General features: G+C 49.0%; 1 protein-coding gene across 1 annotated transcript; it reads right to left on the reverse strand.

The window, feature by feature from the left end:
- Nucleotides 1-1,437: 1,437 nt before the first annotated feature.
- Nucleotides 1,438-6,108, reverse strand: LOC127294812 (uncharacterized). The gene is made up of 9 exons (XM_051324708.2): nt 5,840-6,108; nt 5,420-5,529; nt 5,289-5,324; nt 3,661-3,825; nt 3,406-3,582; nt 3,026-3,229; nt 2,651-2,947; nt 2,143-2,259; nt 1,438-1,890 (listed from the first exon to the last, which is right to left on the reverse strand). The coding sequence occupies exons 1-9, from the start codon at nt 5,943-5,945 to the stop codon at nt 1,873-1,875; spliced, it is 1,230 nt and encodes a 409-aa protein (XP_051180668.1). The 5' UTR covers nt 5,946-6,108; the 3' UTR covers nt 1,438-1,872.
- Nucleotides 6,109-25,539: the final 19,431 nt, after the last annotated feature.

Raw genomic sequence — 25,539 nt, forward strand, 5'->3', positions numbered from 1 at the left:
TCCTCTAGCGCACATTCGGCCCCAACTTAAGCCATCCCATGGCATCTGTCTGTTCACCACGACAACAACGGGGAAAACGGTTGGGAATTCTGAAATGTCCGCGCGCCCTAGTGAAATGGGATGATGGGTTGGCCCTGTATTCAGCCTCCCGCCCCGTACAAGTAAGGGCGAAGAGCCGCCCTGTAGCCAAAACTGTAAAAATCGATGCGGAGGCCTGTTTTACGGGGTCTGCTAGACGGGCGGGTAGCGCCCAACCCCTTATTTTGGCGGTTATTATACGGGTTTGGCCCTTTTAAGTGTTCTGTTAGACATTCTCTTAGAAGGGCACCGTCGCGTCTGCACGGAGTAGCGCTCCTCACCCGCGCCGCCGTACCCTTGTCTCGTCGCCTTCGCCGATGGCGACAGTCTTTTGTTTCAGCGCTCGTTCCGCGTTCGGTTAGTCCGGTCCCGGCCGGGATTTGGGCTCAAACCGCGTGGGTCAGGCGGGATCGGACTGGACGGGAATCAATACCGGACAATGCTAAAAAACGCTCGTTCGGTTAAACCCGGTGGAGATCTCACCCCGGCCTAAATCTCCTCAATTCCGTCCAAATTGCCGGCATTACAAACATCTAATTCCACCTCGTGGAACTATTCCACGCATGCTCGTGCCGAATGCTGAAAAAAGGGCCATATCATTCCTTTCTTACGGCAACGCTGACGGCGACGGAAGGAATGTGGCGAAAGCAGTCGGCGGCGGCGCTACCGGTGGCGTGGTGTTCTTCAGGTCGCTGGTATTCTACTTATCGACGGCATGGGCCTTGCACGCCTCCGACATACCGACGTGTGGCAAATACACGCTGCTAAGGCTTTTCCCTGCTAGTGATATATTTCTTAAACACTTCATCATTTTTTTATGCCGACCAAAATTGCATTAATAGAAAACATAAATATCCTACAAAATACATATAACTAAATATAGATACAAAAATACCTGATAATAGGGGAAAAAATTAAGTAGAACCCCAAAATCCAATAACTTATAAGCTGTCGCTCGACTCTATGCACTGGATACACGGAGGTCACTATTCTAACATGCAATCAATCTTTGCATCTCAATCATTAACTGCATAATCGGATTATATGAAAACTATTTCACCTATAATTTTTTTAAGTCAAATGAATTTAAAATACTCTGAAGTTCATGGAATAGTACTATGCATAAGGCAACATATGTAAGTTAAGATGGAAACTTAACACTGTATTATAAGCATCAAAATGCTTCATTCAGTATTTTTTTTTAATCTTCGATCACTGATAGTATCGTTGGATTCTTGTAAAATAGTTTCACAGTCATTATTTGTTTGGATGTCAGACTAATTCTTTAATTCTAAAGCTCATGAAAGTATAGTACTGTATGAGGCAACACATGTAAGTCCAGACTGAAACTTAACACTATTGTAAGTAACCCATCAATATATTCCAATTCACAGGACCTTCTCACATTTTCCACTAATGTACATTTACAAACGACATGAACAATCTGAACATCCAAACAGAAAAAAATGAAACCCATAGAGAGATGCCATTCCAAGCTACAAATCACTCTGGCATCTGTTGACCACAGCACATTCTGACAGTCTTTATGCCACCATATATTTATGTATATATGGCTCTGAGACTGCCGCATGGCACAAATATATCTGTACTTAACAACCTATATTTATCGTAAAAACCCGTACTGTAATTGCACACTTAACCGAGTAACTTAATTATAAGGAGAAGGAACTGAAGCTTTGCAGGTGCAGACATGTTGGCTGCTGGCTCAGGCTTATCAGTTCATCCTTTTCTTGCTCATTGCCGCTGCTGCTGTGAACCTCTGTGGAGTCTGCTCTAAGCAATGGTTCCAAACTGCAGTTTTGGAGAAAACCTCCATTTTCAAAAGCAGTGCATTCATTGCATCCAAACACATCAAAGTATCTAATACTGCAATATTTTTAGAAACGATGGTATTGACAAAATACAATACTATGATGTCAAACAGGCCCTCGTATCAGTCTCTTGGCACTAAACTTGAAAATACAAAGATGCTAATAAAATTTCTGAGAAGTTTAAGCACAACGAATTTAGAATATTCAAAGCAAAGTGTAGTAACAAACTAACCTTCAAAGGATGGATGTCCATAGATAAGATGCCTGGGCTGATCGTCATGTTAAGTGGATAGCTGGAGATCTGAGTATATCTCTCAAGAACATCAACGGGTGCCAAAGTTTGTGAAATCTGAGAGAGAAATGAAAGACAATATTGCTTTGTTTCAACAACAAACTTGAACTAAAGCCTAAATTATACCAGCTCCATAACAACTATCAAGTAACGCAAAACTAACTTGCTGCGGGACTTTCATGTCCTTGTTCGTTCTTGGCTTTGTTCTACTATTTCGGGCATGTTTGGTTCATGACTAACTTTACCGCAACTAACCTTACGCAAATTGTGGCTGCCACAGAAAGTTTGGCGAGCAAAAGGGCCACCACAAGTGTGGCAAGATTTGGCAAGATACTGAATCTACGACGTATGGACTATATGGTTAAAAAGGTGTGGCAAGACACACAGCTGCGGCAGTGAAACAAACACATGCCTAGTATGTTTTGTTCATATGGAGCACAAAGCATACCTGTCTTTCCTTACGATTTGCTGAAAGCATGGTATGACACTCTGTAAGTTCAGCAATCTTGGCAGGGTTGATACCATGACCAATTTGATGATCACTTGCAGCTTTACTTGCTTGTTCAGCTTCATGTGCCTTTTTGACCTGCGTGATCAAACGGTCCAACACTTCTTCCGCCTCAAGCCTAATTTTACAGGCATTGTGAATTTCTTTATAGACTTCCAAGCAAGGAAGCTTCAAGATTTTATTTTTATACCGATGTGCGTCCTTCTTCAACGTCTTCAACAGTTGCTTTGGGAACAGCTGAAAGAAACACACTGGCATTAGATGAATGACAACTTTCATCAAATCTGTACACATCCCCAACATATTGTGGTTTACCTGTCGAGCGTCTGGAATTTTTTCTTTAGGGTAACATACAATCTTGAGTGCGGTCGCAAGTTTCAGTAAATCCCAATTCTTAGTTTCAACGCCAGATATTATCAGAAGGTGCTTAGCAACAGAGCGCAAGGAGTTATTATGTTTGTCCACACAACGATCACACTCATACACGATGCCTGCCATCTCAATAATACGTTTAGTAACCTGGATACATGGAGTAATGCTTGGTCAATAATACAGAAAAAAAATAGGCCAAATCCCAGACAAAATATTAAAGAAAAATACTTTTGTCAGTGTGCAAAATATAGGCTTGATGTATACAGAAAGGAATAAAACAGAAAGCACTTCAATGGCTGACATATGCAAAGTGATAGGCTCACCACCATATTTAGGTTGACTTCAAAATTGTAGCGATTCAGGAGATCTCCCATTCCTTTACTCATCTGGAAGCCCTCATTAGCCAGCTCTGATTTTTCCTCAGGCACAAAACGCCTCATCTGAATCTCCAAGCCCCACATCAACTCCCTGACGGGAAGACTGTACAGGCAATTTATTCCCTGAAACAGTATCGAGAGAAAAGTTGGCGCTCAAAATTATTTGTAGATGTAAGTAAACAAGGGAGCTTTAACACTAACCACGTGTTCCTCAATGGCAGTTTTGTAAACCTGCTTTCCAACAGCTAGTAGCTGCCCCTTGACAACATGCTTCTTGAGCATACTATCAAGCTCTTCACAAACATGAGCGGCATTAATGGCATGGAGTTTGTCCTCAAAAGGTTGAAAGGCTCTCAGCCAAACAATCTGTTAAGAAAACGAACAAAGACAAGCATGGTAAGGGACTAAGGGGAGAAAAAACAATTAGTGAAAAATCATGCGAGGCATGCATAGTGTAATGATAAATCTTGTTCAAGTCATCGATTATTGAGGTGTAAATCAGAATAAGTTCATGGGTAAAGCAAATGCAATGTATTCTGAAAACATGCCGTACTGGCTTTCTTTTGTAGTAATACCATCACTATGTAAGGCCTTAAATTATCCCTAGCTACCAGTAGATAGTGAGAATTTGGCATATGACAATATATACAACCTAGGTTTAAGCAAATATGTGCTCATCTATTTCTTGGATATCTCCTGCACTCATACTCTCATAGGGACCTTTTTAGTAAAAATAGCTTTTGGCTGGGAATGCATTCATTGGAGAAACAAAATTCATGGTACATGCTTCCCAAGCAGCTTTATACAGAGAAAACTGGGTTGTGTAGACTTGTGTTTTGGAGTAGGTACTTGTAGCATGTAGTATACATGATTGTTTAGGTAGTGATATACAAGTATGTAGGTAGTATGTTCAATTTGTGGACAGACTATTTTACATGTGTGTGTGTGTGTATATATATATTAGGGCTGCCAAAAAAAATTCGGGCGCTCGTCAAACTGTTTGAGCTTGACTCGCTAAAGACTCGGCTCAAAGCCTTAACAAGCCAAACTCAAACGCTCAACCTTCAACAGTTCGACAGAAGTTCGACAGGAGGATAGTGATACAATGCTTTCCAGTTTACGTGTCATGAAAATTCCTAGCGCCCAATATGCTAGCCCAACAAGCTTTAGAGAAAAAAGTTGCACCAAAGGTCAACCATTCACGCGCGCATCATATTGTTGGTTGTTTAGACTGTGTGGGCCCTTAAAGTTTTTGCAACAACAGCCCATCAAAGCTACCTTGGCAGTACTAAGCAGCAGAATAATTTAGTACCACCTCGACTACCTAAGAAGAAAGAAGGTTGGTCGCTGGTTATAAAAAGGAGGTTGGAGGGGAAGATATCTGTACGAAGAGTCATGCCTGTACAACAACACGTCAGCATCTGTGCATGCTCAGGAGTATTGATTAAAATTGAAAGTAATGAGCCTCATTAGCTCGTAGAGCCTTCGGTGGCCGAGCTCGAGCTAAACATTAGGCTGTGTGGTTAAACGAGCTCGAGCCGAGCTGGAGGGTATTCGCTTGAGTTCGGCTTGTTGACACCCCTAATATATGTGAAGGTATTTCTAAAATATACTAGTAAAAACTATGGACTCGCTTAGACTTTTTTTCATGTTGTTATATGAAACCTGGGAGCAAATACTACCCCATGGATTTTTTTTTCATGCAATGCAAAGAATAAATCAAAGTGACAAAAAATGAATCATGCAAGATCGCCACTCAGTCAAAATTGAGTACAAGCATCATAATAAAAATATTAGAAAAAGAGGAGAGATAATTAGGGGGTACTAACTGCTTTTGGCACATTGACGAAGTCTGCCCAGATATGCTGCACGGGATAGAGAATACAGAAAAATTAGGTCGATGACAAAGACGAAAAGAGAAAACAGAAACATAGAGAAGTAGTAATAATCAAACAAGTACCTTCCAGGCCTCTGGTTCAGGAAGCTTGGCCGCATCATAACCCAAGATTGCAAAGCCAGAGGGTGTCTCGAATAGCACTGAGATCACCCCATGAAACCCATACAGGGCAGCTGGTAAATCAGAATTTATGTAAATTCAGGCAAAGCAGTTACAAGGGAAAAAAAACGTGAGTTGATTAATCGACCAGATATCGAACGTGAAGTCAGTTCGTGGCTCGAAGGCCAAAGGCTTCTCTCGCCCCCGCCAGATCCGGCAAAGAAGTCTAAAAATACCCCTCGCCTCCGCTGGCTCTTCTGCCGATCAGCGGCTCCGGTGTCCCTCCCACCTCACCTAATCTAGGGCTCCACCCAACCCTCGAACACTAACTACACGGCATATAAGGTCTAAGAAAAGAGTATAGCGCGCGGCGGTTAAACTCACCTGCAGTCCCCTGCTCAGAAGTCACTTCCTCCACAACGTCCTCATCATCGTCATCGGATATCGGCAAGAGATTAGGCGCCTCCGGGTCCGACTCCCACTCCGACATTTCCTCCTCCGTCTGCAAGGGATTCTTAGCCGCCTCCTTCTCCTAGGCCGCCTCCTTCTCCCAGGCCGTCTCCTCCCCCCACGCCGTCGAGGCATTTTCCTCCATGCCGCTAGCGCACAAGATCCAGAGAGAGAGAGAGAGAGAGAGAGAGAGAGAGAGAGAGAGAGAGAGAGAGAGAGTTGCAGCCGCCTCGTTCAGTATTGAAGTGAGTCGGTAGGTTTAAGAGAGTCAGGCCGGAAGCCTATAAGGCCACGTTCGTTTATTCCCCAACAGTCAGGGATTGGCCTGGATTGCGGCCCGATCCCGGTATTTCAGCCCGGCGGAGTAAATTTTCCAGCCTAACTAATTTTATTTCTTCGGTTGTCCCCCGGCTGTATTTGTGCTAGCCCAGCCCAGCCCTGTATTGTAGCCCAGCCCAGCCCAGCCCTTCAGTTTTCTTCTGTCCGGGCTTGAAAAATGTTTCTCCCAACGTGACGCGTGGAATTTTTCCCCGAGAACGCCACTCCCTCTACGTTCTTTCCATGGCTCGGTTTTCTGCGGATTCTTGTGGTGATCTTATGTGAAAAAGTGAGAGTTCATGTGCAATAGTGCTAGTTTCGGATTGAATTGCTAGCACGCATAGTTTAAGGTGAAATATCAAGTAGTAAAGGTCTTCATTACAACATAAAATCCAGTGAAAATAAAATGGTTCGATACAAGTTGCATAGCTCTCAGGCTAGCACAAATTCAGAGTTTAAAGCAACAAGAAAATCTTCAAACATGGAGCCATCTTCCTTCATGAAATCACAAACAGTCATATTGATAAAGACTCGTGGACCTAAACAATTATCTTCAGCTAGAGAAGTAACCTGCAACATAAAACGTTATAGCTCGAAGGTTAATACATTTGGAATTCGCAAGATGACACTATGGTGGACACAAATGGCAACCTAACACATACGTGATCATTTGGCTGGTAGAGCTCAGGCATTTTTGCATAAAGCTAATTTTATAATACCATTTAACAAATCATTTTCTTTCATACTATATTAAGCGGTACCATAGATAGACATCAATAAACCTAGACACCGCCGATAGACATCAGTGACTCTTCCTATTTCATATGATCAACTTGGTTTGGGTGACCTACCCTTGCAGACTCAGATCATAGACATGGCACGGGACCTGCTAGCCGATAGTTACTTGCACCAATTGACATATTCCCTGTTCACCCATCAAGTTTTATTTAAGAAGTTGGAATGATGAGATCTTCGAACAGGATCCTTGTCAGTTCACTTAAGTTGTCCATAACCGGGGACACGGCTAAGTACTTAGTTTTAACACTCTGCAAAGGTTATACAAATTTACTCACATGACCGTACGGGCATACCGCATGTACCGGTGACCCCGTTTTGCACAATTGGCAAAGTAAACGAAGTCAAAAAGTCACGCGGAGCCGCGTGGCGTCAGTTTATGTGTCTTAGTAACCACTACAAAAAACGAAATTGGGATACGGCAATTATCTTGAAAACCCCTTCACGAATAGGGCTATCACGTCCGGAGTTATATGGTTTTTAGGGAAAATTAGTAGGAAACGGCCCGTGGCACCACATAGTTTGTCGGAACGAGGCCATATTTGGCACGTGCGTGGGTCTTAGGATGGGAAGCAAGGCCCCAGTCGAGGATATCCAATCCGACCCACGGGCGACGGTGTTTCCATTTTCGGGGTGCCGGAACGGCCTTTTTTGTGAAGCAGCTACATGGTGTGCATTTGGGAATTGCGCGATGATAGGGATATGCCCATAGGGGGGTCGCCAGTCCCACTCGCCACAAGGACGAAGGCCCAGGAAGACCGCCAGTCGCCTAGCCGACTGGACCCTAAGGCGACTGGGCCGAAGACCCAAGGAGGCGATCTGCTCGGCTGGATAAAGAGATTACTTGTAGAAGGGAGTTGTATCCCGGATTAGTAGCAACTGATACGATTCGGAGTTATCCCTTTGTAACCCTAGACCGGGGGTGGATATATAAACCCCCGGGCTAAACCCTAGAGGACACATCATCTGAGATTAGATCTCCCCTGTAGGCTCTTGGCTCCGCGCCGACTGAGCCTCCCCATTGTAATTCTCCACTGAGCAATAAGATCTAGCAGGACGTAGGCCTTTTACTCTCCGGAGGGGCTGAACCTGGGTAAAACCTTGCGTCCCTTGCACCTCGACCCGTAGATGGCGATGTTCCCTTGCCCTCGCATCAACGAAGTGCTACCCCCTGTAGCATCTGCCGTGGTCATATCCACGACAGTGGCGCCCACCGTGGGGCATGGGACATCAAGCCTCCGAGCTACGGCGAGGCCCTACTCGCCAGTACGGCGGCCGGTCACTTCCGGCAGGATGATCGCCGCCGGCAACTTCTTCCACATCCAGCCAAGCACCTACCGGCCCGCCTCGTCACCTCTCAAGCACGCTTGGATGGTGCCGATCGGCTCAATCAACCTCTTCGTTGGGCTCGCCGGTGTCAGCGACCCCACCGAGCCCCGCCCTGGTCGATCGCACGACCCCTTCGCGCCGGGTCAACTCCTCACCGCCACTCGCCCAGTTACTGGCGAGGTGTACGCGGAGGCCGAGTCGGCCCTGGAGGACGACGCCGACTCGGCGGCCGTAGCGCCGATCTCCAATCCCATCATCACCGCGTCAGCCACCGGCTCCGTCGTCACCATCCCAGTCGTTGACTCCGGCACCGCGGCGTTCGACGCCGACTCCATCGCCACGGCATCGGTCGCTGGGTCCACCGCTGTGTCCCCGACTGCCGGCTCTATCGCCACGGCGTCGTTCAAAGACTCCATCTCCTTGGTCTCTCACCCAAGCGACTTCGAGGATGACTCCGTCCTCTCCCTTTTCGGCAGCGACTCCGACTCGGACTCCGTCGAGGCCCCACGCTATCGCTACCCAACCGCCGTCTTCATGGCAGGAGGCGAGGAGGAGCCTCCGGTCGACGCCTTCACCACCCCCCTCCCCGCAACGGCCACCGCGACCGAGATCGAGGCGCACCGGGCGGCCCTCGAAGAGCAGAGGAAGAAGGAGCTTGCCGAACGGCAGAAATTTCGTCTCGAGCAAGACGAAGTGAGAGCCGTATCTCACTATCGCCAGCAGCGCAATCGCCTACGCATGGAGTGTGCCCGCGCGAACGACTTCCCCAGCGCGCGCCTTAACTTCGACGATCCGGATGGAGAAATTCGGATCGCCCGAGTCCAGAACCCAGAAGTCCCAGAAGGGAGTCGGGCCGCTGCCGATAGAGCGGCACATGGAGCACCGCCACCTCCACCGCCACCACCACCCGAAGTTCCTCGGGCGGTAGTTGACGCCAATGGCTTACCATTGCACTCTTCTCCAGCCGACAACGTCGCGGCCGCCCAAGCCGTCCTTGCAAGGCTCCCCGAAACGGGAGACGGCGCGATCCTCGTCCAGCACGCCAAGGCCCTGGTTGCCAAGGCATTGGAGCAACAACACGCCGCCGCCGACTCGCAAGGGCGACTTTATTCGCGCACGTCCGCCAGTCGCGCGGCATCATCAGGCGCGGCAAATCGCGCAGTCGTCAACGCCAACAACTGTCCGCCGCCAGCACCGCGTGCGGCCCACTCGACCAACAACCGAGTCGAGCCGCGCTCTGCGCGAGTGATGGTCGCTGCCAATGGCCAACCCATCGATGCGCGCACCCACATCGTCAATGATCAAGAATGGCGGGCTCGGAACCGGCTGAACGACCGCTACGCTGACGAAGCCCCGCGCCAAAGCGCGTTCACTCGAATCGGCCCCGCCTGCTTCGGGCCAATGATCAGAGGCGAGCCGTACCCCACTGGATTCAAGGGGCCCCGCGACATCGAGAAGTACGATACACATATCGACCCCACAGTATGGATCGATTCGTACGCCATGGCAATGGGGATCCAAGGCCACTCTGAGTTACTCGCAGCACGTTACCTGCCTCTCATGATGGACGGTGTCAATCGCCACTGGTTCAATACCCTCACCGCCAACAGCATCGATTCTTGGGAAGAAGCCCGTGCCGCATTTATCCAGCACTTCGCCAGCGCGTACACTCGCGCGACAACTATAGAAGACCTGGATCGCTGTGTCCAGGGCCCGCGTGAGTCGACCCGTCGGTGGGTACAGCGCTGGCAAGACATGTGGACGACCTCCAGCGGCATCAGCACAGACACGGCAATCTACTGCTTCCGGCGGTGCTGCCGGTACGAACCGCTAAGCGCCAAGCTCCGTCGCGTCAGCAGAGATAACATCTCAATATCCGAGCTCTTCGACATCGCCACCCGCTACGCCGATGAAGACCCTACAGTCGACTCGGACGACGAGTACGGCCAGCGACGCAATCGCCGCCCCGTTCACACGGAGCCTCGACGCGGCGACTACCGATTTGGTGGCCGGTCTAACAACGGCAAGCGTCGCGCCGACGGAGGACACAACAAGCTCGTCGCCAACGCCGACTACGAGCAGCGCGAGCCAAAATCCTTCCGACGCGACAACCGTGCGCCACGGGAGGACCGGCCTCAGTCTAAGCGCTTTGACGCCCGTAGCCTCCTAGACGCCCCGTGCATCTATCACAGCAGGGAGGGCAAGCCCTCAACGCACACGACGGGAAACTGCTACTCCCTGAAGCAGATAGAGAAGGCCCGCCGCGCCAAGGAAAACGACGGCGGCAATCAGCACAAAGACCGCGCCAAGGACCCAGACCAGCACAAGGGAGAAGACTTCGGTCGCAGCGCCGGCTCGCTCCACACCTTCACCGGGGTCGGCGATCGTCGGGACAGGAAGGTCCTCGCAAGGGCAGTGGCAGTACACGCGGTTATCCTTGACGTACCCCGGTGGCTCGAGTGGTCCGAGCAGAGCATTACCTGGAGCCGCGAAGACCACGCCCCCCGCATCGAGTACCCCGGCCGAGTGGCGCTGGTCGTCAGGCCTAAGGTAGCTGACTACTGGTTGCCGAAAACTCTGATGGACGGAGGAAGCTCCATCAACATCTTGTATTGCGAAACCTTCCAGCGACTCGGCTTACCAGACTCACGCCTCGAGAACACCAAGGTTACTTTCCATGGCATCGTCCCCGGGCGGAAGGCCTTCCCGATCGGCAAGGTTACGCTGCCAGTCACCTTCGGCACGCCCGTGAACTACCGCACCGAGCGGATAACTTTCGAGGTGGTGAACTTCCGCAGCTCCTACCACTGCGTGCTCGGCCGGCAGGCGTTCGCCCGGTTCATGGCGGCACCCCATTACGCATACAACATGATGAAGATGCCAGGGCCTCGTGGCGTCATCACCGTCCACGGCGACCCGGAGATGGCACTGGAGTGCGAGGACGTCAGCGCCAAGCTCGCCGACGCCATCATCGCCGACGAACAAGACAACTCCGCCGAGCTCGCCAAGTACCCAGTCGATCGCAACGACCCCGCCATCCTGGAGAAACCAACCGAGCTCGACTCGTCCGCAGCAACTTTCAAGCCTGCAACCGACACTCGTCAAGTAGATCTTGTAGAGGATGATCCAAGTAGGCAAATTACCATTGGGACGGGCCTGTCCGCCCAATATGAAAGCGCGCTCATCAAGTTCCTCCGTGAGAATCGAGATATCTTTGCATGGAAACCGTCTGACATGCCGGGTGTCCCGAGAGAACTTGCTGAGCACAAATTACACGTCGACCCCTCCGCACGCCCCGTTAGGCAGGGAATGCGCCCCGTAGGAGAAGAGCGACGGCGCGCAATCGCCGAAGAAGTGAACCGACTGCTTGCTGCCGGTTTCATCATTGAAATCAAACACCCCAAGTGGCTGGCAAACCCAGTCCTGGTACTAAAGAAGAACAAGACATGGCGAATGTGTATCGATTACACCAGCCTCAATAGCGCATGCCCCAAGGATCCATTCGTCCTGTCGCGAATCGACCAGATTATCGACGCGGTCGCCGGGTCCGAGTCGTTGTGCTTCCTCGCCGCTTACTCCGGGTACAATCAAATAAAGATGGCCAAGGAAGACCAAGAGAAGACAGCATTCATCACGCCCATGGGTGCCTACTGCTACACATCCATGACCTTCGGCCTCAAAAACGCCGGAGCGACATACCTACGGTGCATGAACAGCTGCCTGGAAAGCCAAATCGGCCGCAACGTACACGTCTACATCGACGACGTGGTAGTCAAGTCAACTCACCAGGCCGACCTCATCACCGACCTCACCGAGACATTCGCCAATTTACGGCGATACAAGATCAAGCTCAACCCCCTGAAGTGCACCTTCGGGGTCCCTTCCGGACAGCTGCTCGGCTACGTCGTCTCCAAACGAGGCATCGAGCCCAACCCAGAGAAAACACTGGCGGTCTTGCGAACCAAGCAACCAACCTGCCTGGTCGACGCACAAAAACTCGCCGGTCGGGTCGCAGCCCTCAGTCGCTTCATACCCCGGCTCGGCGACAAGGCCATGCCACTCTACCGCCTGCTCAAGAAGTCAGAATCATTCAGTTGGACAGAAGAAGCACAACAGGCTCTGGAAGAGCTCCAACATGCCCTTCAGAACGCCCCTATCCTCGCGGCCCCGCTACCAAAAGAGACTATGCTATTATATGTCGCCGCGTCGAACCGCGCAATAAGCGCGGTCATGGTCGTCGAACGCAAGGAAGAAGGAAAGGAGCAGCTGATACAGCGCCCGGTCTACTACATCAGCGAAGCCTTAATCAAATCCAAGCAACGGTACCCGCATTATCAAAAGCTGGTGTACGCAGTCCTCAGGGCCCAGAGGCGACTGGCCCCCTACTTCCACGAGCACCCCATCAAGGTAGTCGCCTCAACACCACTCGCCGACATCATCCGTAACCGCGACGCAACTGGACGGATCGCCAAGTGGGCAGTCGAACTCGGCGTCCACAACATCACCTACGAGTCGCGCCACGCCATCAAGTCCCAGGCACTCGCCGACTTCCTCGCCGACTGGGAAGAGGCCCAGCAACCGAGCTCCCCCGCGGACCTCAAGCATTGGACACTGCACTTCGACGGTTCCAAGAACCTCGAGGGGGCAGGCGCAGGAGTAGTCCTCACATCGCCAAAAGGCGACACCGTGAAGTACGTCCTGCAACTCAGGTTCGAGCCCTGCACCAACAACATGGCAGAATATGAGGCGCTCCTACACGGCATGCGAATAGCAAAAGAGATGGGCGCAACACGGCTGCGCTGTCTTGGCGATTCCGACCTCGTCGCCAGCCAGACTTCCGGCACCTGCGACGCCACCGACGCCAACATGATTGCATACAAGCGCGCGGTCGACCAAGCCGGCGCTAGCTTCGCCGGCCACGTCGTCGAGTGGGTCGACAGGCGCAAGAATGAGGAAGCAGATGCGCTAGCCAGACTCGGGTCCAAGCGACTCCAACCTCCTCCAGGCGACATCCTCGATATCCTCAGCCACCCCTCGGTGCGCGCACCTCGCGAGCTGGACATCGCCGAACCTCCTGCCCCCGACTCCACCCTAGTCGCACTTGCTTCCGATAGCGTCGACTGGACGGAGCCATATCTGAGCTACCTCGAACGCCAGGTACTGCCAATGGATGAAACCAAAGCACGAGCCATCATACGCAGGTGCAAGTCTTTCACCATTATCAACAAAGAGCTATACAAGCGCAGCGTCTCGGGAGTGTTCCAGCGATGCGTCGCCACCGACGAAGGACGCAAAATCTTGCGCGACATCCACGCAGGGGACTGCGGCCACCACGCAGGCGCGCGTTCCATAGTCGCCAAAGCTTTCCGTCACGGCTTCTATTGGCCGACAGCCCATGAAGACGCAATCGCGCTCGTCCGCTCGTGCGCCGGGTGCCAAAAGTATGCAAGCCAGTTGCACATGCTGGGATCAACACTGAAGACCATCCCCCTCACCTGGCCATTCGCCGTCTGGGGTCTGGACATGGTAGGGAAATTCAAAACAGCCCCCGGCGGGTACACTCACCTCCTGGTCGCGGTGGACAAATTCACCAAATGGGTAGAAGCAAAACCCATCAAGAAATGCGACGGCAAGACAGCCACAAAGTTCCTACGCGAGCTTATCTATCGATATGGCTACCCTCACAGCATCATAACCGACAATGGTATAAATTTCGCCAAAGGGGAGATGGCCGACTTCTACGAGGAGAAAGGCATCCGACTCGATCTCGCATCAGTCGCACACCCCGAGTCGAACGGCCAAGCGGAAAGAGCAAACCAGAGCATCCTCCACGGACTCAAGCCGCGCCTGGTCGTGCCCCTGGAACGCGCAGCCGGTTGCTGGGCAGAAGAGCTCCCCTCAGTGTTGTGGGGCATCCGCACAACACCAAACAGGTCGACCGGCTTCACGCCTTTCTTCCTGGTGTACGGCGCCGAGGCAGTCATGCCCACGGATATCGCCTACGACTCGCCACGGGTCGCTAACTACGCCAAAGAAGACAACGAGCGAGCTCGCCAAGACGACGTCGACCTCCTTGACGAGGCCAGGGACCTCGCACTCTCCAGGACCGCCATCTACCAGCAAGACCTCCGCCGCTACCACAGCCATCGCGTTCGGAGTCGCTCCTTCCAAGTCGGAGATCTCGTGCTCCGGCTAATTCAAGACAAGAAAGGCATGCACAAGCTATCCCCCCCTTGGGAAGGACCATTCGCCATCAGCCGCGTACTCGGCAACAACTCCTACTACCTCACCGACGTCCGCAAGGACGACAAAGGCGAACCGCTCACCCGAGAGGTGGAGCGCCCCTGGAACATCAATCTCCTCCGACGGTTTTACACCTAAGGAAGATGTGTAAATCACAAATTCAGAGATTAATCAAAGTCGCCGATTGCATCAACCTCCAACTCTGCTTGCCTCTCCATTAATCGCCCGGTATCTGTATCTCTCATCTCGGTAAACACCGGCCCAATCGCCATGACAAGCGACTTGGTACTGAGAGACCTTCGATCGCCGCTGCTGGAAGAGAGAAGTCCACGATCGGCCAAGTAGCCGGGCTAACAAGGGCACGATGGGTCTCCCGGGCGCAACACCAGGCCCTGTTACCTACCAACCCTTACGCCGTCGGGTGAAAACAGCGACTGGAACCTACAGCAGGGTCGCATGCCCGACCAACCCCCCGGGCCACGGCGATCGTCTCGTGCTACGCTATACAGCACACCAATGCCCTCCTCTACCTTAGGCTGGTGACTTGAATGGCCAAGTACTTCGACCAGGGACCCCGCAAAACGGACCCGCGGCTCGCCAAGGAACAACGCCCGCAAGAACCCCCTTTGGAGTCGCCCAGCGACTGGCTCACCGAGCCACGACGAGCGGCGCGCTACATACAAACAGCGCAACTATAATCAACCCGCTACTCCACCCATGAGGCTTCTATTCGCACTATAATGACTACGTACTGCGACTGGGGACGCCCAGCTCGACAAGGAAAACAGTCAAGTCGATAGCCTTCACTGGGGTCGCATGGCGACTGGCCTATTGGCCATGGAGAGTTGGACCCAACTCAAATAAGAACCATCACCGTCACATTTACATACTTCAAAAGCGGTCACCAAGTTATACTTATGCAAAAGCTATCACTTTATTTACAACTAACACCCGCTCGCGGGAATTTGAGCGACATCATCCACATGGGTACAAGAATCTACTGGGACGGCCCCGGAGCTTCCTCTACGACCGGCTCGGCCCCGCCGTCGCCATGGCGAAATTTCGGAGTGTACAAGACGACCGGGTACGTGGACAGTGAGTTGGAAGCCGCGGCGTGGAATAGACGCTCCGCGGGGAAGTCCACCGGGCCAGCCCCCTTCTCCACGTCCCCAGGCGCCGACTGGCTGGGAATATGCGTCTCCAAGTCAGCAGTCGCCAACACCCGGTCGGCCTAGGGGCGCACTGCCTCCATCAAGCGCAGCACCTCGGCGATGTCGAATTCGCCAGTCTCCGAGGGGAAGCCAGCCGTAACCTCCTCCACGTCAAACCCCTCAGAATAGTGTGCCAGTACCATGCTCAGCGCCATGGTAGTACCAACACGGCAGGAGGAGCGGCGAAGCCAGTCGACGACAGCTGGGATGTTGGAGACAGCCCTGAAGACAGACGGCGTGTCCCGCGGAATCACCTCCCGCGGACTTAGGTACTGGAGCGCCGCCAGGATCTCCCCCGCGCAGGCAATGATGCGCGCGGTCGCAGTCGACAGGCATTCCCGCGGGGTCGCCGTCTCCGTGAAGTCGCTCGTACCTGCCACCAACAACAAGAAGAAATTGAAGTCAGCACTCGCCGCGAGATACCGACTCGCCATGCTCGGGGACTGGCCCCCGAAGCCGACTCAACACGCTCGGGGACTGGCCCCGAGGCCGACTCGCCATGCTCGGGGACTGGCCCCCGAAGCCGACTCACCATGCTCGGGGACTGGCCCCGAGGCCGATTCGCCACGCTTGGGGACTTGCCGTCTCGGCAATCAACAAAAAATAATGGAGGGATACAGAAACCTACCAAGGAGCTGCCGCGACATCTCGCGGACAAACGCCTCGAAGCTGGTCTTCTCGGCCTGCACCGCCAGGACGATGCCCTCGGACGCCTCCTTCTCCGCGGCCAACTCCTTGGCGTGTTGCAGCTTTAAGGCCGCGACTTCTTCTCGCAGGGCTGCGGCGGCCCCCCGCGCGGCATCCCGCGCCTCTGTCGCGGCCTCCAGCTTCCCCTTGTACTCCGCAATGACATCCTCCAGCTCCCGGCCCTTGTTCTCCAGGACCTTCGTCAGGTCCGCCACTTCCGCCTTCGCCTTCTTCCGGGCCTCTTCGGCCTGCTTTGCCCGGAACTCGGCTTCACGGTAGAAGGATTCCTTCACGAATCCTTCCCGAGCTTCGGCGAGAGCCTTCGCCTGTGCCTCTGCTACACAAAAAAGGCGACAATGAGAACAAAAATACAACTGCACGAGCGCGACTAGGAGGGGAAGGCGCGTGGGTGTGACTGATACGTCTCCGACGTATCGATAATTTCTTATGTTCCATGCCACATTATTGATGTTATCTACATGTTTTATGCACACTTTATGTCATATTCGTGCATTTTCTGGAACTAACCTATTAACAAGATGCCGAAGTGCCGATTCTTTGTTTTCTGCTGTTTTTGGTTTCAGAAATCCTAGTAACGAAATATTCTCGGAATTGGACGAAATCAACGCCCAGGGTCCTATTTTGCCACGAAGCTTCCAGAAGACCGAAGAGGAGACGAAGTGGGGCCATGAGGTGGCCAAACCCTAGGGCGGCGCGGCCCCTGCCCTGGCCGCACGGCCCTATGGTCTGGGCCCCTCGTGTGGCCCCCTGACCTGCCCTTCCGTCTACTTAAAGCCTCCGTCGCGAAACCCCCAGTACCGAGAGCCACGATACGGAAAACCTTACTAAGACGCCGCCGCCGCCAATCCCATCTCGGGGGATTCAGGAGATCGCCTCCGGCACCCTGCCGGAGAGGGGAATCATCTCCCGGAGGACTCTACGCCGCCATGGTCGCCTCCGGAGTGATGTGTGAGTAGTCTACCCCTGGACTATGGGTCCATAGCAGTAGCTAGATGGTTGTCTTCTCCCCATTGTGCTTCATTGTCGGATCTTGTGAGCTGCATAACATGATCAAGATCATCTATCTGTAATTCTATATGTTGCGTTTGTTGGGATCCGATGAATAGAGAATACTTGTTATGTTGATTATCAAAGTTATGTCTATGTGTTGTTTATGATCTTGCATGCTCTCCGTTACTAGTAGATGCTCTGGCCAAGTAGATGCTTGTAACTCCAAGAGGGAGTATTTATGCTCGATAGTGGGTTCATGTCTCCGTGAATCTGGGGAAGTGACAGAAACCTCTAAGATTATGGATGTGTTGTTGCCACTAGGGATAAAACATTGGTGCTATGTTCAAGGATGTAGTCACTGATTACATTACGCGCAATACTTAATGCAATTGTCTGTTGTTAGCAACTTAATACTGGAGGGGGTTCGGATGATAACCTGAAGGTGGACTTTTTAGGCATAGATGCATGCTGGATAGCGGTCTATGTACTTTGTCGTAATGCCCAATTAAATCTCACTATACTCATCATAATATGTATGTGCATGGTCATGCCCTCTTTATTTGTCAATTGCCCAACTGTAATTTGTTCACCCAACATGCTATTTATCTTATGGGAGAGACACCTCTAGTGAACTGTGGACCCCGGTCCAATTCTCTATACTGAAATACAATCTACTGCAATACTTGTTCTACTGTTTTCTGCAAACAATCATCTTCCACACAATACGGTTAATCCTTTGTTACAGCAAGCCGGTGAGATTGACAACCTCACTGTTTCGTTGGGGCAAAGTACTTTGGTTGTGTTGTGCAGGTTCCACGTTGGCGCCGGAATCTCTGGTGTTGCGCCGCACTACATCCCGCCGCCATCAACCTTCAACGTGCTTCTTGACTCCTACTGGTTCGATTAAACCTTGGTTTCTTACTGAGGGAAACTTGCCGCTGTGCGCATCACACCTTCCTCTTGGGGTTCCCAACGGGCGTGTCAACCACATGCATCAAGCAAATTTCTGGCGCCGTTGCCGGGGAGATCAAGACACGCTGCAAGGGGAGTCTCCACTTCCCAATCTCTTTACTTTTTTTTTGTCTTGCTTAGTTTTATTTACTACTTTGTTTGCTGCACTAAATCAAAATACAAAAAAATTAGTTGCAAGTTTTACTTTATTTGCTATCTTCTTTGCTATATCAAAAACACAAAAAAATTAGTTACTTGCATTTACTTTATCTAGTTTGCTTTATTTACTGTTGCTAAAATGGCCACTCCTGAAAATACTAAGTTGTGTGACTTCACAACCACAAATAATAATGATTTCTTATGCACACCTATTGCTCCACCTGCTACTACAGCAGAATTCTTTGAAATTAAACCTGCTTTACTGAATCTTGTTATGCGAGAGCAATTTTCTGGTGTTAGTTCTGATGATGCTGCTGCCCATCTTTATAATTTTGTTGAATTGTGTGAGATGCAAAAGTATAAAGATGTAGATGGTGACATTATAAAATTAAAATTGTTCCCTTTCTCATTAAGAGGAAGAGCTAAAGATTGGTTGCTATCTCTGCCTAAGAATAGTATTGATTCATGGACTAAATGCAAGGATGCTTTTATTGGTAGATATTATCCCCCTACTAAAATTATATCTTTGAGGAGTAGCATAATGAATTTTGAACAATTAGATACTGAACATGTTGCTCAAGCTTGGGAAAGAATGAAATCTCTGGTTAAAAATTGCCCAACCCATGGACTGACTACTTGGATGATCATCCAAACCTTCTATGCAGGACTAAATTTTTCTTCGCGGAATTTATTGGATTCAGCTGCTGGAGGTACCTTTATGTCCATCACTCTTGGTGAAGCAACAAAGCTTCTTGATAATATGATGATCAACTACTCTGAATGGCACACGGAAAGAGCTCCACAAGGTAAGAAGGTAAATTCTGTCGAAGAAACCTCTTCCTTGAGTGATAAAATTGATGCTATTATGTCTATGCTTGTGAATGATAGGACAAATGTTGATCCTAATAATGTTCCGTTAGCTTCATTGGTTGCACAAGAAGAACATGTTGATGTAAACTTCATTAAAAATAATAATTTCAACAACAATGCTTACCGGAACAATTCTAGTAATAACTATAGGCCATATCCTTATAATAATGGTAACGGTTATGCTAATTCTTATGGGAATTCTTACAACAATAATAGGAACACACCCCCTGGACTTGAAGCCATGCTTAAAGAATTTATTAGTACACAAACTGCTTTTAACAAATCTGTTGAAGAAAAGCTTGGAAAAATTGATATACTTGCTTCTAAAGTCGATAGTCTTGCTGCTGATGTTGATCTTTTGAAATCGAAAGTTATGCCTAATGAGAATCATCATAATAAAATTGTTACTACAGCAAATGCCATCCAAGTTAGAATTAATGAGAATATAAGACTAATGGCCGAACTGCGTGCTAGGTGGGATAGAGAAGAAAATGAAAAACTAGCTAAAGAGAAGAATGTAGCTAAAGTTTGGACTATTACCACGACTAGTAATGCTAATGCTACACATGTTTCTGCACCTCCTACTATTAATAATAAAAGAATTGGTGTTAGCAATGTTTCCACTTCTAATGCAAAGCGCGAGAAACTGCCTGAAATTGCTAAAACTGCTGAAACTGCCTGTGATAAAACTGCTGAAATTTTTTCCAACATTGGGGATGATGATCCCATTGCTTTAGATTATAATGGTTTGAATTTTGATGATTGCCACATCTCTGAAGTTATAAAGTTCTTGGAAAAACTTGCTAAAAGTCCTAATGCTAGTACTATAAATTTGGCTTTCACGCAACATATTACAAATGCTCTCATAAAAGCTAGAGAAGAGAAACTAGAACGCGAAGCCTCTATTCCTAGAAAGCTAGAGGATGGTTGGGAGCCCATCATTAAGATGAAGGTTAAAGATTTTGATTGTAATGCTTTATGTGATCTTGGTGCAAGTATTTCTGTTATGCCTAAGAAAATCTATAATATGCTTGACTTGCCACCGCTGAAAAATTGTTATTTGGATGTTAATCTTGCTGATCATTCTACAAAGAAACCTTTGGGGAAAGTTGATAATGTTCGCATTAACGTTAACAATAACCTTGTCCCCGTTGATTTTGTTGTCTTGGATATTGAATGCAATACATCTTGTCCCATTATATTGGGAAGACCTTTTCTTCGAACTGTTGGTGCCACTATTGATATGAAGGAAGGTAATATAAAATATCAATTTCCTCTCAAGAAAGGTATGGAACACTTCCCTAGAAAGAGAATGAAGTTAACTTTTGATTCTATTATTAGAACAAATTATGATGTTGACACTTCGTCTCTTGATAATACTTGATACACACTTTCTGCGCCTAGCTGAAAGGCGTTAAAGAAAAGCGCTTATGGGAGACAACCCATGTTTTTACCTACAGTACTTTGTTTTTATTTTGTGTCTTGGAAGTTGTTTACTACTGTAGAAACCTCTCCTTATCTTAGTTTAGTGTTTTGTTGTGCCAAGTAAAGTCGTTGATAGTAAAGTTCATACTAGATTTGGATTACTGCGCAGCAACAGATTTCTTTGCTGTCACGAATCTGGGCTGTTTTCTCTGTAGGTAACTCAGAAAATTATTCCAATTTACGTGAGTGATCCTCAGATATGTACGCAACTTTCATTCAATTTGAGCATTTTCATTTGAGCAAGTCTAGTGCCTCAATAAAATTCGTCAATACGAACTGTTCTGTTTTGACAGATTCTGCCTTTTATTTCGCATTGCCTCTTTTGCTATGTTGGATGAATTTCTTTGATCCATGAATGTCCAGTAGCTTTATGCAATGTCCAGAAGTGTTAAGAATGATTGTGTCACCTCTGAATATGTTAATTTTTATTGTCGCTAACCCTCTAATGAGTTGTTCTAAGTTTGGTGTGGAGGAAGTTTTCAAGGATCAAGAGAGGAGTATGATGCAACATGATCAAGGAGAGTGAAAGCTCTAAGCTTGGGGATGCCCCGGTGGTTCACCCCTGCATATTCTAAGAAGACTGAAGCGTCTAAGCTTGGGGATGCCCAAGGCATCCCCTTCTTCATCGACAACATTATCAGGTTCCTCCCCTGAAACTATATTTTTATTCCATCACATCTTATGTGCTTTGCTTGGAGCGTCGGTTTGTTTTTGTTTTTGTTTTTGTTTTGTTTGAATAAAATGGATCCTAGCATTCACTTTATGGGAGAGAGACACGCTCCGCTGTAGCATATGGACAAGTATGTCCTTAGTTTCTACTCATAGTATTCATGGCGAAGTTTCTTCTTCGTTAAATTGTTATATGGTTGGAATTGGAAAATGATACATGTAGTAATTGCTATAAATGTCTTGGATAATGTGATACTTGGCAATTGTTGTGCTCATGTTTAAGCTCTTGCATCATATGCTTTGCACCCATTAATGAAGAAATACATAGAGCATGCTAAAATTTGGTTTGCATATTTGGTCTCTCTAAGGTCTAGATAATTTCTAGTATTGAGTTTGAACAACAAGGAAGACGGTGTAGAGTCTTATAATGCTTACAATATGTCTTTTATGTGAGTTTTGCTGCACCGGTTGACAAGGTATCAACTTGTCAATGCCTATGGATTGTAGGCTAGGGTTTAGTTGGAAGTAGAGGGTAAGTAGATCTCGAAGGTTTCAGCCGAAAAGTACTCGACGATTATGGAAACTAGGGTTTGCAGACAATGATTCGATCCTTTCTTTGTCCCTCGACTCCCCCTTATATAGGAGGCGGAGCCGAGGGATTCGTGATACACAAGTTTACAGAGTCCGGGAGGGTTTCCAACCCATCCCGCAAGATTACAAACAATGACTCCTATTACAACTCTAGCTTTCCTTAACAATATCTTGGGCTTCCGAATCTTCTTATTCTTCGGGTCATGGGCCTTTAGCAAACCCCGGGTACCATCTTCGGCAGGCCCATTGGGTATGCCTATGTCAGTAGCCCCCGAGATTTTGCTTGAATTGCAGAGTCAAGGAAAATCTCCAGCTTTATATTTATTTGACAACTCTGAGTTTTCGCACATATCTTTGCATATAAATTTCTATATTGTACAGGGATAATGGTAGTTGGGGCTAGTTCATCTGACGGATCAGGTACTAGTTAACTGCTCTAGTGGCAATCCGCAAAAACCTACTTCAAAATCACGTCCCTGGACATGATCTCGGGATACTGGTGTAAACTTCGACAGGTGCCGCTTAAGGTCTTACCATTCTGTCGAGTCCCAGTCGAATTTATCGGGTACCTAACGCGTCCGTTAGGATTTTTCTTCGTATCTGTTGATACGGATAAAAGTAGCAGAGCGCAGTCTTTGGCGATGCCACGCCCAGCAGAACGGATCTGGGGTCTTACCTTCGCAAATTTGCGGCATTCAGAAATTGATCGCAACTTCGGCGTTCTGAGAATATATTGTCGAGTGCTTTTCCGGCTGTTGGAATGGCACATTTTATCGAGTCAAATATGACTTATATTGCTCTCCCGATGGGAGTATATGTAGAGTTAATTATAACTCGAAATATACTCTCTTGCTTTTCTATTTTTCCTTTGTTAATTTCATCGGGCACGCGAACAGCGTTCCCGATGGGAGTAGCCCCCGAGGCTACAACCAAGAACTTGTGCTTGGTTGTAGGCTCAACATTTTAGTCCACCTTGTCGCTATATTTTCATTACTTCCCAATATGATCTCTTTCTTCTTCTTTTTTTATCTCTCGGGTGCGCGAACAGCGCTCCCGATGGGAGTAGCCCCCGAGGCTACAGCCAAGGACTTGTGCTTGGTTGTAGGCTCCCGCAATTTCTATATTGTCATACTCGAAATTTTACTTTTTTTCGAAGTAGCCCCCGAGCATTTGGGCAAAAACTTGTATTTGATCAAAGGCTCCCGAAGTATTGAATAATTCTTTCTGTCACCACTCTTCTTTTATTTTTCTTGTCGACATGCTTCCCTTAATCAAATTTACTTCATCCTTCTCGAATAGTCGTGATTTTTCTGCCCTGTGGGTCCATTGCTTCTACCACGTTGACACGTCGTGCAAGTGGGGGACACACGTCCTCCGCTTTTTCTGGCGCACGTACGGTAACGCCTATCTCAGTAAAAATACCTTTTTGCCCTTGTATCTAGAAGATCCATTCTCACCACACGATTTCTTCATCCAACGGCACACTGCTTCACCCGATTCTTATATAAACCTTTCTTCAACCTCCGTTCATCCCCTCGCTTGCGCCGCTCACCTGTTCCTCTTCGCAAAACTTCCCCTGCGCCCAACTCTCTCCGATCTTCCGCACGCACATACATTGCTCTGCCCATTGCCGTTGATGCCACCGCGCGCGCGTCTGACTCGCCACAGCACTCCGGAATCCAAGATGGCCGCCGAGGATCTTGAGTGGGAGAGATCCAAAATCTCCAACCAAGACACCAACATGCTGAAGAGGCTTGGCCTCATGAAGAAGGAGGACGCCATCCGCTTTCCTAGCGAAGAAAGCTACCCCAATCCTCCAATGGAGTACCGGGTTAGTTTTGTTGATCATCTAATCCGCGGCCTTTCGACCCCAATCCACGATTTCCTCCGCGGCCTTCTTTTCGTTTATGGGATTCAACTGCACCAGTTGACCCCCAATTCCATCCTTCACATTTCTATTTTCATCACGCTTTGCGAATGTTTCCTCGGAATCCCTCCCAATTGGGCTCTGTGGAAACGCATTTTCTGCCTCCGCCGCAATGGCTCCCACAACGTCACTTATAACATAGGTGGCGTTGTTATCTGTGTTCGTACTGATGTCGACTATTTCGACGTCAAGTTTCCTGATTCTGTCCAAGGATGGCGCAAAAAGTGGCTCTACATTCACGAAGAAAGCGCCAACTCCGTTGAGCACAACATAATTCCTTTCGACGGAAGTGCCAAAATTCAGCGCCGCCGCTCCTGGGATGCCGAAGCTTCTGAGGAAGAGAAAAAGGCGACAGAGGCACTCATGTCTCGCATTCGTCAGCTTCAAAACACTCGAGGCAAGGAGCTGTCTGGTGTTCAAATCACTGCCTACTTCCTTAGGATTAGAGTGCAGCCTCTTCAGGCTCGCAAAAATCCCCTTTGGACGTACTCTGGTAAAAATGACGCCAACAGAATCTCCGGTGATCTTTCCACCAAGGACTTGGAGAAGTTGGTTCGAAGACTTTCTCGCCTAGGCAAGGACCCAGTTCCTTCCTCTTGTCGCGTGGAACCGTACAGCTCCACCAATCCACTCCCCGAGGTATTTTGTCTTCCCGAGTTTTTATCCTGTTCCGCACTTTCTCTGCATCTCATTGTATTGTCATCTCTTTAATTTCCCTGTTGTCACTATTTTTTACAGAACCATCCTACTATGACTTCCCTTCCTCCTCTTCCTGAGGGTGGAGAAGTCGAAGAACAGGCCATCGTTGCCGAAGATACTCAAGGTTCTTCTGTTCGTGAAAGTGAAGTCGCGGGTTCTCACAAATCTGCAGCTTCTCGTGACAAAGAAATTGAGTCTGAAGCCAGTGAATCGACGCAATCCCTTCCTCCTGCTGTTTCTCCAAGGAACAAAAGGAAAAGGAATGATGCCGAGGATTCTGGCACCTCTAAGGCTGAAGAAGTTGTTCCTTCTCATCCGAAGGCAGCTTACGATCCTTATGTTGAATCCCTCGTCAGCTCGTAAGTCGTCTTTATTTCTCCCTATTTTTGTACTCGAAATATTTATCTTGTCTTGCTTTTTATGCTGCCGATTTTTTGATCAACAGTGATGAGGAAGAAGAAGTACCAACTACCGACGTGGCTCCTCGGACAAGCACGTCACGTACTGTACTTGCCTCAGACACGCTAGTTGAAGGAGAAGAAACGTCGCCTCCTCAACAAAACGTCGTCACCACTACTCCACCATCAAGCCCCCTTGCTCCTTCACCAAAAAGGACAAGGGTTGAAAAGATTGTTGAACCTGCCCCTCAGTTGGGCAGTTCGTCGACTCTGCTCCTAGATGATGTAAGC

This window comes from Lolium perenne, chromosome 4 (genome assembly GCF_019359855.2).
Source record: "Lolium perenne isolate Kyuss_39 chromosome 4, Kyuss_2.0, whole genome shotgun sequence".
Classification (NCBI taxonomy): domain Eukaryota; kingdom Viridiplantae; phylum Streptophyta; class Magnoliopsida; order Poales; family Poaceae; genus Lolium; species Lolium perenne.